This window comes from Panthera uncia, chromosome A2, assembly GCF_023721935.1.
Source record: "Panthera uncia isolate 11264 chromosome A2, Puncia_PCG_1.0, whole genome shotgun sequence".
Classification (NCBI taxonomy): Eukaryota; Metazoa; Chordata; class Mammalia; order Carnivora; family Felidae; genus Panthera; species Panthera uncia.
In genome coordinates, this window is record NC_064816.1 from 22,301,844 (window position 1) to 22,321,059 (window position 19,216).

Here is a 19,216-nt window from a genome sequence, read left to right on the forward strand (position 1 = left end):
TTTGGCTTAAAATCTGCCATCTTCCTGGTTGTTTTCTGTTTGTTCCTCTTATTTGTTTTTTTTCCTCTTTTTTATTCTACCTTATTTTATATTGTCTTACGATTCCAGTTTTTCCTGCTACTGCCTTATTATTTATACCATTTTTGGATTTCCAGTGGTTGCAGTAAGGTTTACAGTCTACCCCTTTAATTTCTCATGGTCTGCCTTCACATAATATTAAATGATTTCATGTGTAGTGTCCATGCATTATGACAATATACTCCCTATTCCTCTCTCCCATTTTAAGCCAGTCAATATTTCTTTTATGTATTTTCTGACCCATGTTCTCTTTATTTGATTCCGGGATTCCAAATACACATTTGTTAGACTGTTTGGTACTATGTCATTGCTTATTGGGGTTCTATTCATTTTTGTTTCAATATTTTTTTTCTCTCTTGTTCTACAGTTTGGATGGCTGCTATTGACCTCAAATTCACTGATCTTTTTTTCTAACATGTACAATATGATTTTAATGCTACTCAAATTGGAATTTTAGATTTCAGATATTTTATTCTTTCTATTTTAGGAATTGTATCTGGTTCTTTCACATAGTTTCTGTGTCTCTACTGAAGTTTCCTCCATCTCTCTGCTCAATATGCCCATGGCTTTAGGCTCATTAACATATAAGAATATAACATATTACCTACACATCTGCAAAGTCTAATACCTGTGTCATATAGTAGTTTGTATTTAGTGAGTAATTTTTCTTTTGACTTTTTTGTCACGTTTTACTGCTTCTTCACATGTATTGCAATTTTTGCACACTTGATAGTGTGGATTGTGTATTATAGATGCCCTGGGTTTTGTTATCTTCTTCTGGAAAATGGTAAGTTTTATTGCACTATGCATTTAAATTACCAGGGATCATTTTGCTCTTTTGGTGCCTTGGTTTTAGACTTTTGTAGGTGAGTCTGTTTCGTTTTGCCCCTAGCTCTGGAATATAGTGTTTACCCTTTAAAACTTTTCACTTTGGTCTTGTGTAGAAGTTGACTGTGCTAGTTAAAAATGGTTTAGAGGTGTCACCCTAGGTTAACTGAACATTCAGAATTTTTTTTAATTAACTTTTGAGTCTGAACTGCTTTTTCCTTTTATTATTTTTATTTTTTTTAATGTTTATTTATTATTGAGAGACAGAGCATGAGCATGGGAGGGGCAGAGAGACAGGAAGACACAGAATCCAAAGCAGGCTCCAGGCTCTGAGCTGTCAGCACAGAGCCCGATGCGGGGCTCGAACTCACAGAGCACGAGATCATGACCTGAGCTGAAGTCGGACGCTCAACCAACTGAGCCACCCAGGCGCCCCTGCTTTTTCCTTTTTAAAAGAAAGATCTACTTTCCTTTGGCAGAGTAGAAGCTAAAGGGAGAGAAAGATGGGGTTACCAATAACCCATGTCTGCTATCTCATGCTGGAGAAATTAAAGAGTTTTGTGCAAGGTGGAAACAAGGATGTGATTTTAGAATGTGACATTTGGAAGGCAAATCACTTTTGAGATAGGAAAACTAGGACTGAGAGAAGGAGGGAACAATAGGTGACAAGTAGGTGGTTTCACATGGGGAGCTTGATTTAACTCCACTGACTTTTGAACCAGTCAGCTTTCTAGTCCTTCCTATTATCTCCCACCTCCTCCATTTTATTCCTACCCTGTATTTTGTATTGATATTCTCTGTGTGGATATGGGAGATTAGTTCTGATTTTTGTTCTGAGAGACTTTTTTCCCCTCTGTGTTGGAGTAGATCACCAATCATCACAAAAAATTCTGTGAACATCAATGTTTAAAATCAAGAGCATTGCCTTTCATACAGTGTTTCTGGGATATATCTGTTTCTCTTGAAATTTCCCTATGGCTGTAGGTCCCCACCTCAGTATTTGTACTCTTCAAAATGAAAATCTTGCTATTTTGTGATAAGGGGCTGTTGAATAGACGTGGGAATTATTAGAAGCATTGAATTCAGAAGTTAGATCAGAAAATATAGCATGCTACCTGGTTTGTCTCACTCTGTCCCTGGGACATTGATTCAAAGCCAGGTGATATAGAATTCAGAAGGCTTAGAATCAGAGTAGATAGACATGGATGCAGCCTTTATTTCAGTCAGTAGAAATGAATTCATCTCCACCTATAGACCCAAGTAGTTTTAAAGCTGATATGATAGAGGGACTCAGAGAGGCTTCCTTGATGGGACTCACCCCAAGAATATACATTGGGTACATGGAGTAGAACAGCAAGATTATAAACTAAGGAGGTGCTTCCATGTTCTTTCAATGAATGCTTTTGGAGGAATACCACTCTGATTTTTATTATTTTTCGTGGTTCACTGTTGAGATTGTAAAGCAAAGTGCTGATCACAGAGACTTAGTTTTCCAAATATGTGTGTCTGTAGTCTAAAACATAGAAAGTTATTCACGGTTCTTAGTTCTTATTAAAATGCAATTCCTACTCATTGTAGAAAACTAAACAATAGAGAAATGCATAGAGAATAAAGTAAAATCACACGTAATCTCACCACTCAGAAATAAGCCAGGTGGCCTGGATTGGAATCCCAGCTCCAGATCTGATTAGCCTAATAACTTCAGGGAAGCTACCTAGTTTCCTCATCTGTAAACTGGGGGGTAAGGAGATTTAAAGAGTGCTATATTTCCTTCCAGTCCTTCTTTTCCCCTGTGCAAAACTAGCCTCATAGTTAGCCTATTTATTTTCTTGCCCTCAACATAGTATGCTGGACAAAGTGCTTTTTTCATGTAGTGCAAGATGTCCAGTCTTTTAGAAAGCAAGTATTGTTGGTCCAGGTCTGACTTTGTCAGATTACTTAAAATTAGATATTTAATTCCCCAGTGAATGCTTTATTCTTTTGAGTCTGTTTGGGCCTCCTGATGGTTCATGAGGATGATGGTTCATACAGCTGCTGCTGTATTTTGCTAAATGAACATGGCAGTTCACAGGGGGATTGTGGAAGACAGTGTGGAGCTAGGGAATGGAAAATTATAAATGTTGAGTCCGAGGGAATGTTCAGTTGGCCCCTGAAGGTCTAAGGACAAAGTCTCTGCTCTTAGTTTATCGGTGAATTGTGTCCAAACATTTTCCACAGGAAATTTTGATGTTCGGTGGGTGGATGGCAGTCTGTGGACTCTGACAGCTTAAATCCTGGCCATGGCTCTGAAGCCTATTACCTGTGCTCCCTTAAACCACTATGGGTCCAAACTTTTGAAGGTCTGTAAGCCTCGGGTGCCTTTTTGATATTAGGAATAACATCACCTGGATGGTTCACGGAGTTGTTCTGTAGTTAGTTTTCAGTAAAAGACCTTCACACACTGCACACAGTAGGTATGCAGTAGATGGTGATGACTGGGATGGTAGGAAGGATGATGGTGTTGGTGAGTAGTCATACTGTAGGGTTTAAAACAGAGGTTCGATACTTTGATACTTGATTGGTTTTATACTTGGAAATGTGTAACGTCTCAAAGCTTGAATAAATGAAGATGGTATCTCTGGGTAGGTATTAAGATTAAAGGGGAACTGCTTGAGAAAGTGCTTGGCACAAGGCAAGCCCTCTATACATATTAGCTCTTACTCTCATTATTTGGAACAAAAGACACTAATAGTTGCAGTGAAGATATTTAATAAATTCCTTACTCTTCTTAAGGGATTAGAAGAAAATGGTTCATGTCATAATTAAGAGGATTTATGGAAGACCTTAGTACAACAAAAAAAAAAAATAGCCAACGTTTGAAAATTTCTCTTGTTGTTAGCTCTTTTGAAATTCTCTTCTAGTATGAGAAAACTGGGGCCCCTCTTTCTTTTTATTCTATGGGGCTCTCTCACCCATTTTTCAGACACAAAATACCCTTCCTTGCCACCTGCCTTGGGCTGATAATGCCAAAGAATTTGCTGCTGAAGTTATTTACAGGCTCTGGTTTGGCACCAAAAATCTCAACGGATCCTTGGTGGTTCTGAGGATGAGTGGAAGTCATTGTCATGGCTCTCTTTGACTCATCTGTCTGCAATATAATAATTATCTCCACAGGACACTGTGCCTTGTAGACAAAGCACGCCTCAGGCTTTTTGTGTGCTGTCCTCATCAGCAAGTCACAAATGGAATGCCATAATGTGTTCATTGTATACATTTTTGAATAAATAAGTATAACAAAGACAGCATGTTTGCTCCATTTAATCTCAGCTCTTAACTATGAAAACGTAGCACGTTTCTTTTGCTAGTGAAATGGAGCAAGAGAAGCCTGACCAGTCTGGTTCCTAGAAGGCCATCCAAGGTACATTTGGTGGGAACCAAACTGATGGCTTCTAGGGCTCAACTCCCAAAAGCCTGAATTTTCCAGTTACAGTTTGATCAGGCAGCATGTTGAGCATCGTAAGGAATTTAGGTGTGCATCACCTAGTATTCTTTTACTACAAATAAAAGAAGGCTCAACTCAAGCAAGATGAAACCATAAAGTGAAAAGTTGAGATGCAGCCTTCGGGTAAGGCTTACTCTAGTTTCCCAAAGGTTAGTCACCAAGACTTGGGTTTTCTCTTTAAATTTTCCAGCAGACACTTGGATCCATGGGCAAAGAAAAGCTATCAGTGGCTCCTTTGTGTATTGGGAATAGAGATAAGCATACTGGGTTTCAGTCTGATTAGAATAACTTAGGTCCAATGCCCATCTCTGAACCAGTCACTTTCTTCAGGGGAAGGAGTTGTACCAATCAGCTTAGGCTCAGGTAACATGCCTGGGCAGGGCTAGTTCTTCAGAAGCACCTGGGCTGCCTGAAGGAAGGGTGGATTCCTGAACAGAGTAGGATATTGGTATCAAAAGAAGGGAGATTAGATATCAAAGAAGACTGCTTTAGAGCACTTAGGCAGGGCCCTCTTTTCTGAAATCAATCAGAAGCAAAGAGGCTTGGCTCTTGCAGAATCCTTAGAATAAACCATTCTGGGCTGCTTAAACCTCATACTATATTCTGTACAAGTCATTTGCCAGGGAACCTGTGCTACTTTGGATTATATTTTTATCTTTGACTATTTTTCCATCATTATTCAGTGAACTTTAATACTGAGCTGATGCATGGAAAGCAAAAGTCTGTGTCTTGTCCTTAGAAGTCTAATAGACAAAATCCCCTGAATTAAAAAATAAGATAGCTCCTTGTCTGGCCATCTAGAGGGACAAAGGAAGGGGATGAGAGAGGGGAGGAGCTAGAGAGAGAGGGAGGAAAGAAGAAAGTGAGAAAAGACACTAGTTGGCTTACTCATGGTATTGTATTGTTGAGTAAGTTCATCTCTACTGCCACCAGCCCTAGAATAAGCTGTATCAAGGGGCCCGAGGGGGAGTAACAGCCAAGTGGCCAATCAACTCCTAACATTTGAAGCGTTTGTCTTTCTGACTTTTGATTTGAGCTCATACTAGAAAAAAGGTTTTTGTTTGTTCCTGGCTTCTTAATGTGTGTGTCCTGTGCCTCCTATCTGATACCCACACAGGCCTCTTGAACCTCATTTTTAGCTGCTCTAGAGGTTAACTTCCATGTATTTCCCTGGGCTACCAAAAAAGAATTTTCTACAAGTTCCATAGCTTACAGTTTTCAAACCATTCCAAATGTAGCCTGGAGGAAAGCATCTATCCTTCCCTCCTTTTCCAGTTGGTGGCACCAGGGGGGTTAAAATGGCTCTGAGTATCTCATTCCACATGTGTGTAGAAGTGTATGTGTCTTACACGGATGCTATAGGTATCTACAGTATGCCATAGGAGCATGGAGGGCGTGCTTCGCTAAGAGAGGAGGTTCTTCATGGAGGAGGCAACATTCAGTAAGCCTTTTAGAACTGAAATGGGGTTCTCCAAGGGTGGGGAAAAGGTGGCTGCTGGTTCCTGAGCCAGCAGCATCAGCACTACCTGGAAGCAGGTGAGAAAGGGCGAATCATTGACCTGGCTCTAGAGCCCCAGAAGAGAATCTGCATTTCAACAAGATCCTCCGGTCATTTGTCAAGTACCTAAGGTTTGAGGAGCACTCCTTTTGATCAGTAGTTGGGTCTCAGCCTTGGCAACACACTGGAATCACTTAGGTAGCTTTAAAAATATATACATGTCTTGGCCCTACATCCAGGCTTCTAATAGAATATGTTTTAGGTGTGGCCCAGGCATCAGTTGAAAAAAACAAAACAGGAAGCTCCCTGGGTGATTCTTACGTGCTCCGTCTGGGTCTCAGCCCTGAGGGAGGAGAAGCATGAAGCAGTCAAGGGCCCAGGGTAGGGAGCGTGTCTGGATGTTGGGAAAGAAGGTTGGCTTAGAGCTATCAGGCTGGAGGGAGGGCCAGCCTTGATCATACTGGGTCTTGTTTGCTTCCCTCCTGTGCAGACCATTGGGTAGATGCTAAGGGAGCCGTGGACAGTTAGTATAGACAGGGGGATGGTGTGGTCAGCCTTGCATTTGGGAAGCACTGTCACCTTAAGAATGGAAAGGGGCTGATGGCAGGGAAGCCGGTTAGGAGGTGTGCTACAAATGATGCAGGTTGGGAGGGCCAGCTACAGAATTTGCAGGGCCTAGTACAAAATGAAAATGTGGGCTGCTTCTTCAAAAAGCAGGAAAAAAGTGTCATTAAAGTTACCTAAAAGGTAAGATATTTTCCTGCTTCCTGTGTTATCTCTTGACCTGCCAGGATACTATTTATTTGCTGTCTGATCTTGTGCTCCCTTTAGACACATGGATTCTGACTGGTCAAGCACAGACCCTCATAGGCACCCCCAGGTCCTGACCCTGTTACTCTGGGGTGCGCAGCCCAGTGGCTGGTGGGTTCTCCCTTACACTAATCACTGGACTGAGGTGCTATGTCCTACTTGGAGAAGTAAAGAACATAAATGTAAAGATGAAATAAATTTCAAGATAGTACTGCAGAGTAGTAAACCCTAAGTGACAAGCCCTCCTGAGTATACGTCCTTGCGTGACTACACATGCTCCCCCAGGAGGGCAGCGGGGGTGGGCTTGAGACGGTCAAATGAGCCCATGGCGATGTTCAAAGAGGAATATGCTGAGAATTATGTCAAGATCTCTGGTTTGAGTGACTCGATAGATGGTGGTACTGTTAAGAGATCTGGGGGGAAAGGGGCAAGAATTACTGGATTTGGGAGCAGAGGTGACATTTAGGTACCTGTGAATCCTCCCCTTGTTCCAACATTGAATCAGCCCTCTTCTGTCTGGTTTAATTGCATAGGCTGGCACTGTCAGAACAAGGATGAATAATGGAGGGACCGTGAGCTTCCATGCCTTCTTCCAACTCTAATTAGACAGCTCCGGGCAGTTTGTCCTGAACCTGATGCTAAATTTGGTTCTCAATCAAGTGCCTATTCCTGTTTTCTTAAAGATTGTTTTCAGGGACAAGATTTTTGTTCAGTGTCTTTTGGGCACCTACAGAACATATCCCACAGCACTGGCTTTTTTCCAACTCCATGCAAGGTGCCTCCCATGAATAGATTTACGGGGGATATGAACAGGATATCAAGTGGGGGTTTCCTTGTAGCCCCAGGTTGAGGTGAGGACGAAGTGACACTAGGCACTGCAGGTTCTAAAGAGAACAGCCTTTTCGCTGGCACTAGAGTTGGAAATCCTGCCCCCACTCCCCACCTCCAAGCCCATTTGAGGGCAGACAGCTGGCCTGCCTTGGTCTGCCATGTGAGCACTGATGAAGGGCCTAATGAGAGATCAGGTTCATGGAAAGTGGTGCTCTAGGGGGCGCTGTTTCCTGCTGGGAGTCAGATGGGCAGTGGGTGGGGGGGATGCTCCAAGAGACTCTTCTATATTTTGGGGGTGCCTGAAGAAGGGCAAGTCCAGCACTGGTCAAATGTCTTCTGGGTGATAGATGTACTAATATATCCTTGTGTCTGTCTGAACAGGGAGAGACCTGGAGGGAAAGGGTGAGGGTTGGCGAAGGGGCAGCTCTGAAGTGGCCTATATCTGGGCCAGCAAAGATACGTGTTTCCCAAGGGTCAGGTGGGCAGTGTGGAAAGTAGCTGTCATCTTGCTTAAACCCAACGAGACGGTTGCTCTTCAGAGGAGGTCCTCACAAGGCAAGAAGTTTGGCAGTAATTGCTGGTGGTAGGAGCTGCATGGGTGGGCCCATTGGGGCATGTTGAGGAGCTGTTTGTCCTCTGAAGAATCCATCATAACCTCACAAGAGAGCCAACATTTGGATGCTGGGATGCACCGAGAACACCAAAGGCTAGGCTGTGTTGTAAGAAAACAAGCCGTGGTGAGATGGTTGCCCGGCAGCCTGGTAAATAGAAGATGCTGCCTCTTTACTGCTCTATTTTCCCACCCCAATTATTGAAGAGGCTAGAACCTAGAAGCTTGAAGGAAGAATAGTGTAGAGCTTCGAACTATGAGTGAAATTAGAGCAGTTAACTAGACTGGCCTAATTGTACTAACCTAAAATGGTCAGAGTGTTATGGAGTCTGTACAAGATATCATTTAGAGATGAGAAAGCAGGAATTCAACATAGCAGGGTGGAAAACCAAGCCAACAAAGGAAGGATGGAAGGAGGGAACTGTTTCACATTTCTGTTAAGTCCTGACACTTTTGGGGGTGAGCAGGTGAGGCGCTGCTATTCATTGTTTTACCTCCCTTGGGTTAAGCATGAGCAGGTGCTGGTGCTCCCCCGCCCCTCCCCATGCTATTCCATAGCAGGGCTCTGGAGTTCTACTGGAACACATCCTCAATATTTAATCTCTGGTTTGAATTTAAACAGTCACCAAATGTTTGCTCTCCACAAGTTATGGGCCTAGGTCACTTAGGGCATTTTGGGGTACATTGGGGGAGGATAGGCATCGTCCTACCCCTAACAAGAGTAAGATCCCGTTGGAGAGCCAGAATTGTGTACCCAGGCCATCTGGAGAATAGTACTGTGACTGAGAATCCCCTGTGACTTTTGTCTTTTATTTCATTGTCTTTTATTTCATGTCAGGATAAAATCTGGGAATTGTATCAATGGTGAAAATCTATAAAGGGTGAAAGACTTCAAAATGTTTTTTTTAGGCACACCTGGGTGGCTCAGTTAAGCGTCCCAAGTCAGCTCAGGTCGTGGTCTTGCAGCCCATGAGTTCGAGCCCCGTGTCGGGTCCTGTGCTGACAGCTCAGAGCCTGGAGCCTGTTTCGGATTCTGTGTCTTCCTCTCTCTCTACCCCTCCCCCACTCACACTCTGTCTGTCTCTGCCTCTCAAAAATGAATAAATGTTAAAAAAACTTTTATTAAAAAAATAATAAAATAATTTTTTTTTTAAAGAGTCTATCCTGGGGGCACCTGGGTGGCTCAGTCGGTTAAGCGACCAACTTCAGCTCAGGTCATGATCTCGTGGTTCATGAGTTTGAGCCCCACGTCAGGCTCTTTGCTGACAGCTTGGAGCCTGGAATCTGCTTTGGATTCCTCTCTGTGTTCCTCCCCCACTCATGTTCTGTCTTCTCTCTCTCTCACTCTCTCAAAAATAAATAAACATTAAAAAATTTAAAAAAAATAGTCTATCCTGCCCCAATTATTTGTCAAGCTACAGTTTTGTACCCAATTAATAAAAGACAAGCCAACCAAGTTCTCCAAATGTGCATTGTGGGTCCTCTGGGTATTTTATCCCTGAGCCCTTCCCATTACGCGTGTTTGTCCGGGGAGAGCATTAGGGAAGCTGCAAGGTCGCTTTCCTCATGTGGTCAGCAGAGCCCCTCTTAGTGGACAGCGTGCAGCTAATAGTCTCTCTTGCCAGGGGAAGCTGTCTTGAAATCACATCATTTTTCCCCGCTAGTCCTTCTCAGTGTATAGCCAGTGGAAAAGGGAGGACTGCGTTATTTCAGTTCCGGCAATGGACACATCAAAATTGCCTCCCTCTCCCCTCCTCTTTCCCTGGAGGACCTAATTTATTTCACGCAGTTTGACCTATCCCTGCTTAGAAACCGCCATTGTGATTCTCTGTTGAGGCATTTCCCTGCTGCCTTTTTTGGCCCCCAAGCAAACCCACCAGGCCACAGTTCCCCTGCACAATGATGTCAGTCTGGCTGCTGGGCCCAGCTGGATGGAGGTGTGTTTTATGAAGTTCAACCCTGCACCCTGGGCCATAAATACACGTTGTGCACATAAATGTACAGCTAACATTGCCCAGACCCCTCCGAAGCACCATGTTAATAAGCAGACAGTAAGTCTTTAAAATATGGAAAAGCAGTTAATCTTTCCGCTGGCAAATCCTTTGTAGGGGGTTGTTTCCCCCGCTTCAGGATAGCTGCATGCAGGGCTTTGAATCATCTAGCATTTGAGCGAAAAAGAGAAGTTTGCCATGGGACTTCATCGAGAATGCTTGGGGAGCCTTTTACTAAGAGGGGAAGTGTGCTAAAACCAGTATCTTACCCTTGTCATTAAGTGAGTTGTCACTCGGTCTGCCTTCAAGGAGTTTGAGCACTAAGAGTCCCTATACAAGACAAGAGGTGTGCCGCCTTCTGGGGCCCACCATGGGCCCGGCCCCGAGGCTTGCAGTCTGCCCCTGTTGATCCAGGAAGTTATCCAGCCTCCTGTTCCCCCATCTCCAAATGGGCACAAGCAGGTCTCATTCACATAGCTTCAGTAAGAGTTTGCTTACCCTCTCTGAGTCCCAGTCTTCTCCTTTGTAGAACAAAAGTGTCAATACTCTGCCCTTCACATAATGTCCTGTTTTATAAATGTTTTAAGACTACAGGAACATGGTCTCCTTCTAAAGAACTTTAACATTAGAGATTAAGTTCATTTGCTTTGACAGTTACCCCTGTTAGTCTCTTCCCCTCCTCCCCTCCTCTCACCACTGCCCTTGCTCTCTCTCCCATAGATGACATGGTAAGAGGGCCAGACTTGAGGGTGAGGATAGGGGCTCAGCAGACAGAAGGTGACTCGGACCGGTACCTGCTCGCTTCATCGGAGAGAGAGCGGGTCTGCAGCTTGCTTCCAACCACCGAGCCGCCATGACTCTTGTCTGTGTGGCTCAGGCAGAGAATGGGAGTTGCCAGTGGGTTGATTTAAGGATGCCATAAATGAGAACTGTCAATTCTGGAGATGACATAGTTTATGTCTTACAAATATTTCATTTCATTTGGTACTTTCATTTCTTCATATTGCTAGGAAGACGCTTCATATGCACTGTTCTCTTTGCGTTCAACTCACGAGGGTCTACTTGTTTCGTCCATTTGTTCTTTCTGTGACTACCTGGAATCGTGGATTGCTTACTGATCTGCTACCACTGGCACATTGGATACATCTGATCCACCCCACTTATTTTTTCTTGTTCTCTGTGGCAGAATTAAATACTCTTAAATGAATATTTCTAAATATTCTTAAATATCCACACTTTGTTATAGTTTTGCAACATTGTTTCCCCACTTACTGTGTTCGGGGATATTCTTTCACAGCAATAAACAATCTCCTTTTCCCTTTCTTCTGGTGCCAAGTAGACCACAGATCGGACACACTGCTTCTTACTTAATCCTCCCTCTGTTGATGGACTTTGAGGTGGGTTTCACGGTTTTCTCTTCTCAATGAACAGTGTTACCAAGAGCATCTTTACACATGACTTGTTGGTTCCGCACAAGAGTGGCTCTTACTGAGAAGTAAAAGTACTGAAGAAATGAGCTCTACTTCATGTCCACTGCAGTAATAACAAATTTTCTCCTCACAGCTGTAGAAGTTCACTTTCCCACCGGCAGTATAGAAGGACGTTCACTTCTTCAGACTCCGTCATGACATGACCATAGATTCAATTTTTGCCAATCCACTAGTGGAAAGTGCATTCCGTTACTTTAGTCTCACTGTAACTTCTATGCTCTCTCATTTTGAGTGAGATCGAACCCCTTTTTATGTATCATTTGTCCAGCTGTGTTGCCTCTTCTGTAAATCCTCTCATGGGTTTTGATACTGGTTAGGGCATGCATCTTGGCTTTGCTTCCCTTTTTCTAAAACTCAAGTTTGTATGATTGTCCAGACTGTTCTTTATATTTACTCTTCTGAATGAATCTTAGGGTCATTACTTCAAACACCATCGACAGTCCAATAGGAATCCCTTTGAATTCCTTTGCTTGAATTAAAAGGTCCATTGAAAGAGAAATGACATCTTTCATATATGTGTTCCTTTCCACAACCATTGTACTTCCTTCCAATTCTTAGTTTGTCTTTTTTTTTTAATGTTTATATTTATATTTTTGAGAGAGTGAGTAGGGGAGGGGCAGAGAGAGGAAGAGAAAGAATCCCAAGCAGGCTCCGTGCTGTCAGCACGGAGCCCAACATGGGGCTAAATCGCACAAAGTGTGAGATCATGACCTGAGCCAAAATCAAGAGTTGGATGCTTAGTGGACTGAGCCACCCAGGTGCCCCTCAGTTTGTCTTCTTATGTTCAGTAAAGATGATCATTTTCTTAATAAAGAAGTCATTTACTAGATTTATTCTTAGGCATTTCATAGTCATTATTGATATGCTCAATGGTTCTTTATTTCAAAAATGTTTTTTTCATTGGTTACTGCCCGTGTCAGGGACAGGCTGTGGTTTTATATGCTAATTATGTAACTGGTCAGCTTGCTGAGTTCTTTTCTTCCAATAGTTGGTCAGTGGGTTCACATGGGTTTTCTGTGAACACACTGATATCCGTTCTGTGGGTGATTTGGTCGTATGCACTTGTGGGTAGATTCTCAATGAACATTTCAGGGTTTTTTTCATGGCAGTCGGTCTGCTTATGCTTTTACAGCTTAGCCAAATGTTGATAATTTATACTTTATCCCCAAAGGTGTGTTTACTCTAAGTTTTCAAATTGTTTACAATGGTATACATAATAGTCACTTAAAATGCTTAAATGCCTCTGGATCTTTTGGGTTTTAATGTGACTTTGTGACTTCTTTCTTTTGTGCCAAAGGCTGATTTATGTCAGTGTTCTTTTAAACCAGAAATTTGGGTCTTTCAGTTATCTTCACAGTTTTATTTGCATTTATTCTTCTGCTTTTATCTTCACAAATTCCTTTTGTCACTGAGTCAACAAATCTTTGCTGAGAATCTGCTCAGTCCCAGTGCTGGGTGCTGGGGGAAGTCTCTAGGGGTGGGGGATGGGCAGATGCAGCCTCCCTACCAAGGAAACTGCAGTCCGTGGTGAGGGGCAGACAGTAAGCAAGGAAGGAGGAAGCAGAGGCACTGGGGGGGGGGGGGGGGGAAGAAAGGTGGTGAGGTCATGGGTCCTTCACAAGACCCATTCAGTCGAATGGTAAAGACTACAGAAGAATTGCAGTGAATGGAGGAATTCAGGGGTGGCCAGATTCTGGAGAATTCTTTTCAGGACTGTGCTATAAAAGGGGAGGGAGAAATAGGGCACTGGTGAGGTCGAGGGAGAGTTTTGCTTTTCCTGAGGTGAGAGATGTGACAGCATGTTTGTGAACTGAAGAGAATGGCAGGTAGTCAAAGGTAACTATGCAATGATCACCTCTCTTCCCTTCCATCAGCCCCATCCTTAGAGAAGTCTGAGAGCTGGCTTAGGAGAGAGGCATCAGTATTCAACCCAGGGTACCAGAGGGAAGACCAAGTATAGGGGCACAGGTGCAGGCTTGTGTTCGTATTTTTTCCAGCTTCTCCATCCAAAACCTTAGTTCATTTGTTGGCAAACTTCCTCCCCCCTCCCAATAAACAAAATATCTAAGGTCATACTGCACAGATTTGAGTCTGGGCTGTTCTTAAATTCTCAAAGATTAATGGAATGTTGTTTTTAATTTTATTTTTAATTTACACTGTTTATATATTTTTTGCTATTAATTTCTGATTGTATTTTTACCCTAAGAGAAAAATATGGGGGTTCCTGGGTGGCTCAGTCAGTTAAGCATCCAACTTCAGCTCAGGTCATGATCTCACGGCTTGTGAGTTCGAGCCCCACGTCGGGCTCTGTGCTGACAGCTCAGAGCCTGGAGCCTCTTCAGGTTCTGTGTCTCCCTCTCTCTCTCTGCCCCTCCCCCACTTGCGTGCACTCTCTCTCTCTCTTAAAAATAAGTAAACATTAGAAAAAATTTTTTTAAAAAGAGAGAAGAACATGTAATTGGTGCTTTCAGCTCTTTGGACTGTGTAGTTGTTCCCTGTATTTGAAATTAGCTTATATGCTCTGTTGCTTAGATCTGAAGAGTCTTCACTCCATTTTTTAATAGATCATATACTCATCAATCACTTGCGGCCTTTCTATGAATCTGTACACTCTGATCGTAAACGTTCATGTCCTATCTTGTTATACTGTTATACTGTTTTTCAATATGAGCTATTTCTTTATTACATCTTAAAGGTTTTTCCCTCTGAATATTTGTAGGAGAATCTTACTAAACCTGTCCCTCTATTTTGTCATTAGTATTTTTCTGGTGTATCCTCACATCTTCCCGTGTCATTCTGTTTCAGGAGTATCTGCTATAGACTGCATAATGCTGATGTTCTGGCAAACTCAGCTTAAGAGTCTCTGCCTTTTTTTTAAATTAATGTTTTTGAGTCTCTGCTTTTTTGATAAGTGAATCTAACCGACAGACATTTATTGTGATTGGTAATAATCTTATACTGGCGGTGGTGTGTGTGTGTGTGTGTGTGTGTGTGTGTTTGCACGTGTGTGTGTTATTTACCATGCTATCTTGGATTAATCAGATTTTCATTCTTTAGTTTCTTTTCAGTAATTATCCCTAAATTTTAAAACACAATTTTCTACCTGTATCTCAAGTTAGTTAGAATCTATTTTCCTCTGGACTCTGACATACCTTTTATTTTTCTTTTTTCCATTCCCTCAAAACTTTAAGTTTTGTTGCTCTGTTTTGTTCATCTAAAGTTCCCCATTGAGAAGTTGGTGTCATTCTCATTCTTTAAGTAATTTCTTCCTAGAGAAGCTTTTAGGATTGGTCTGTATCTTTGATGATCTAAAGTTTCACTCATGCTTGAATGGGCCCTTTTAATAAAAGAAAAGTCAAATTTTTCTTTAATGGGGAAATACTCTCTTCCTGTGGAGCTTTTTTTAAATCTCTTTTTCCTTTATTTGCCATCTGGTAGATTCATTTGGGTTAGTATTCTAGTCAATCATTTGTTCTTTAAAGAGTTGTATGATCTTGGTTTTGCATTGGTCATTTAGACTCTATTAGCCTGCCCCCAACATGGAAATCTTTGGTTTTCTGATGAGCACCATCTGAGGTAGGTTATATTTATTCTCATAGGCATAATCCATTATAAAGAGGCCACCTGCTAGGGCAGTGTCATTGCAGTGGTGAGAAGGTACTCAGTGCTAAAAGGGGAAGGTAAAGGCAACAATTTTAAAGCCTTAATGAGACAGCAAAGTCAAACTTTTTTCTCAAGCCAGACAGAGTTGTGGAGAGTGTGGGAGGGAGGGCAGAGAGTTCATGTTCCAGAGTATGGTGTAGGCATTGAGGAAGCATCTTTGAGGAAAGTCATGTCTTGTTCCTTCCTATGGAGAAAGAAAAACAATAACCATAATTTCAGGATATTAGATAAACAGGTGAAGGCATTTGTAGACAAGAAACGGGTTGTGTTATAATCTCCAAGTCATTCTTGGATAATTCAACATATGAAGTGGTATTGGGTAAAATGAAAAGGTAGTCCTTTCTCCTCATTATAATTTCCCACAAAACAGAGGATTCTTTTTCATTGCATGATTTTAGTAAACTGTGATGAGAATAGAACAAATTTGTTGAGAGAAAGATGAATGGAGGTAAAAACTTATGGGGAAATTGACTATGTTGTTATGTTACAGTCTATTTCATCTGACTGAACTGAATTTAGTGAAATGTCATGAAAAATTATACGATGGGAGTTCTAGGCTTGTAGCTAAATATTTAGCTACTCTGTTTGCTCTGGAAGAATATGGGATTTTGTTTGCTAATTTGTTCCTCCACAGAGCCAGTAGCATTTGTTGTTCCAGGAGTGTTTTTACGGTGGCGTTACTTTGTCATTTCACTGTGTTGGATGATGAGAGAGGAGGTACCATTAGGCTTACTTCCATTGGACTAGCTGTACTGATGGACCCAATGTCAAAGCTGCTCCACAGCCTGAGCACTGGCACACGTGGCCCCAGAACTGTGGAACTCCCCAACAACCAGCATCCATCTCATGCCAGTATCGTACCTCTATTTTGGGCAGACATTGTGCAAAGCAGTACAGGAAGGGTCTAGGATATTCTATTCATCCTTTTGGGAACTTCAGGTGCAAACTGGGAGAAGGAAGCAAGGCTTGGAAAAGCCCAAGCCTTTAGGCCTTGGAAATTGAGATGATTTAGCCAACTCTGACTGTCCTGTTGTGCACATGCAACATTCCAGTCTTCCCAGGGTGAGTTTTATGACCTCTGTGTCACCATAGCCATAGGTTGTCTTCTTACACTTCCTGCACTGTTGTTGTCTTAATGAAGCTTGGTATTTAACCGTGAAGAACCTTGTGGAAGGAGGCAACTTTAGTAGTAAGGCAGTCTCTGAAAACTGTTTTCTAAAATATTATAGTAGTTAACTCCCCAGGGGAGTTTTCCTCAGGATTCTTAATTTGATGGACGGTAAATGACCACCCACTGTCTGTGCTTCATGTTCCAACAGGTCCTTTGTCATCCAGCAAATCCCAAGCAGCAATCTGTTCATGGTGGTGGTGGACAGCAGCTGCCTGTGTGAGTCCGTGACCCCCATCACCATGGCCCCCATTGAAATCAGGTATATCCTTTTGTGTGTAGGTCCAGCTACTGCTGCTGAAGTCAGGGAGGGGGATCTATGGGAAGGAAACCTGGGGGAGAAATATTAGGGGGAAATGACAGCCATTCCACTGTTGGAAAGAGAGGAGTCTTGAAGGGAGTGCAGTGCCAAGGTTTGACCTTCAAAATGCAGAGTAAGGGAAAGTGATGACATCTTAGCAATATGCCTTAACTTCAGTCAACATAACGAATCCCTTAAGTGTGAACGTTTAAAGGCCCAGAAGATCAGAAGGCGTCCCGAGTCTTGTCATGGCTTCCATCCTGAGGTAAGTCTGAGAGACCTTCCTGTTCTCTTTTTCTACCAGGTTCACCATGAGAATCTCACAATTGGCAAAGAACTCTAGTTAAGAAGTTTACTTGTGAAGAAACAATCCTTTCAGGCAAATCAAAGGAAGGCTAATGGTACTTTACTTTCAGTCACTCAGTGCCTTCTTATTTAGTCTGTGCTTAAGGGTCTTATTGTGTCCGTATACATATTTCAAAGCCTCTTTATTCTCTTCCCTATTACGAACGTACCGTAGTTCTCTCTCTTCACACTGTTACACGCAACATGGCTCTGACCATCTTGGTTTACTTATTTCAAATTGCAGTTCAGATTATTTTCCCCTGCTTACTTTTAGACAGCCTTTTATTGATGAGAAATTCATGTAAAGCAGAAATGGCAATACTGATACCAGATTAAGAGTCACGATTTCTGCGGGGGGATGATAACCACCGCATGGAGGCACAACTACAAAGGCTCTCCATTGACACCAGAAGCGACGATCACAAGAAAATTAAACTCAGCACCAAGAAAGGTGAACCTGAAAAAGGAATACCCCCCAAAGTGCCATAGGCAAAAAAAAAAAAAAAAAAAAAAACCCTTTCTGGTCTAGCAAAAATAATAGAAATTTAAAAATTAACTCCACCCCACTTTGAGAAATGGAAAGCTAGCCTAGACCAATTATTATTATAGGGATACTGGGAAAATCTCTATTTTTAAAAATGCCACCAAAGCCAATGGACTGGCTTTAAGTCCACCTTTAAATAGCAAATAATTTTCATCTTTCCTAAACTCTCCAAGTCCTAGCAAATGATGTTAAAGTCAATATAGGACGAATAAGAACTTGGAATTGACTGAGAATGTTTGCTTCTATGTTCAAAGGAAAGTTCACTAGCAACATATTATACAGATATATGCTGGAAAGGTCTTTGGTAAAACTCAGTGATAAAATTCAAATAAAAAAAATCTTTATATAAAATTCAAATAAAAGTAATAGTCCCCAAACACTAAAGTCACTTCAGTTAAAAACAGGACTGTCTATGTAGACAACCAAAATCACTAGAGTAGAAATCTTCTGGGGTTAATGAGATAATTTTCTCTGGTAAATAGATGTAAGTATTCAAAAATTAGTATTTTTTTTCTCTAAGTTTCTAAACCTAATAAGATGAGGTCAGTACGACAGAATAGAAATTCTTAGATATAACCAAGGTTCAATTCAAAGCGGAAAATACACATTAGATTTAAATGGTAAAATAATAGTCTCACAAGAAATGTTAGGAATTGGAGAAATCTTCCTATCCAAGACCAGACAGCTGTGAAAGAAAAACAGAATTTATCTAATTATATAAAAATTACAATTTTTTATGGAAAAAGAGAATTTACAGTTAATAGCCAATTTATACAACTTAGAAAATCATTTATAAGCCAAATCATTAAAGAAATTTTTAAAATTGAAAAGTCAAACAAGTACATATAAAAGGAAGCCAAGGGCATGAAAGCTAAAAGTCACTGGGTGATCAGAACGGACAGGTGATGTTGAAATATCCGGCTACAGCCATGAAAGGCAAGAATACCCCTCGCCCTGCACTCACACTCCTGGGCATCTTTACCATAGGCAGGGGCCCAGGCCTGGACCATGGACTGGTAGTGACCTGCACTCAGCACTATTCATACCAACAGAGAACAGAGAAGATAATGAATGCCCATCGATAATAAAATAGAGCTAGAAAAATGGAGTTAGAAGAGTTGCCATCAACCCGTGGATAAAAAGCATGCTGCAGAAAGGATTACGTAATGTGATTTCATTTTTATAAAACAAAGCCCTCCTTTCCCCACATATAAAGAAAGAAGGCCCACGAAACCTCTTACAGCTGGTGCTGAAATGATCAGGCCCCTTGGATGTCAACCTTTACTTACATTCTGACAGGAAGACATTAGAAGGGCAACATTCGGCTGTTCTAATTCGATCACAACAGACAGCTCCACCACCACCCCTTTGCCTCTTGAATGTTCTGTGTAATAATACGCACAGAATAAGTTTGAACATTTAGGCACTAACAACTGGAATCAGAGATTCTTATCACAAACTTGATGAAATTTAGACAAGTCCATTTCTTTGTGTTATCTACTTTCCAAAAGACTTGATTCCTCCATTGGAGAGTGTGGGGAGAGGTCTGGGGACTCGATGTAGCTCAGAAAATTGAAG

The 19,216-nt window shown here is 41.8% G+C and overlaps 1 protein-coding gene across 2 annotated transcripts in view; it reads left to right on the forward strand.

Annotated features, from left to right (window-relative positions):
- CACNA2D3 (calcium voltage-gated channel auxiliary subunit alpha2delta 3) overlaps nt 1-19,216 on the forward strand; it is an 895,877-nt gene that overhangs the window by 840,500 nt on the left and 36,161 nt on the right. For both annotated transcript variants that reach the window (XM_049640724.1, XM_049640725.1), the window contains exons 35-36: nt 16,600-16,712; nt 16,932-17,014. In XM_049640724.1, coding sequence (XP_049496681.1) covers nt 16,600-16,712; nt 16,932-17,014 — 196 coding nt within the window. The remainder of the gene's footprint in view (nt 1-16,599; nt 16,713-16,931; nt 17,015-19,216) is intronic.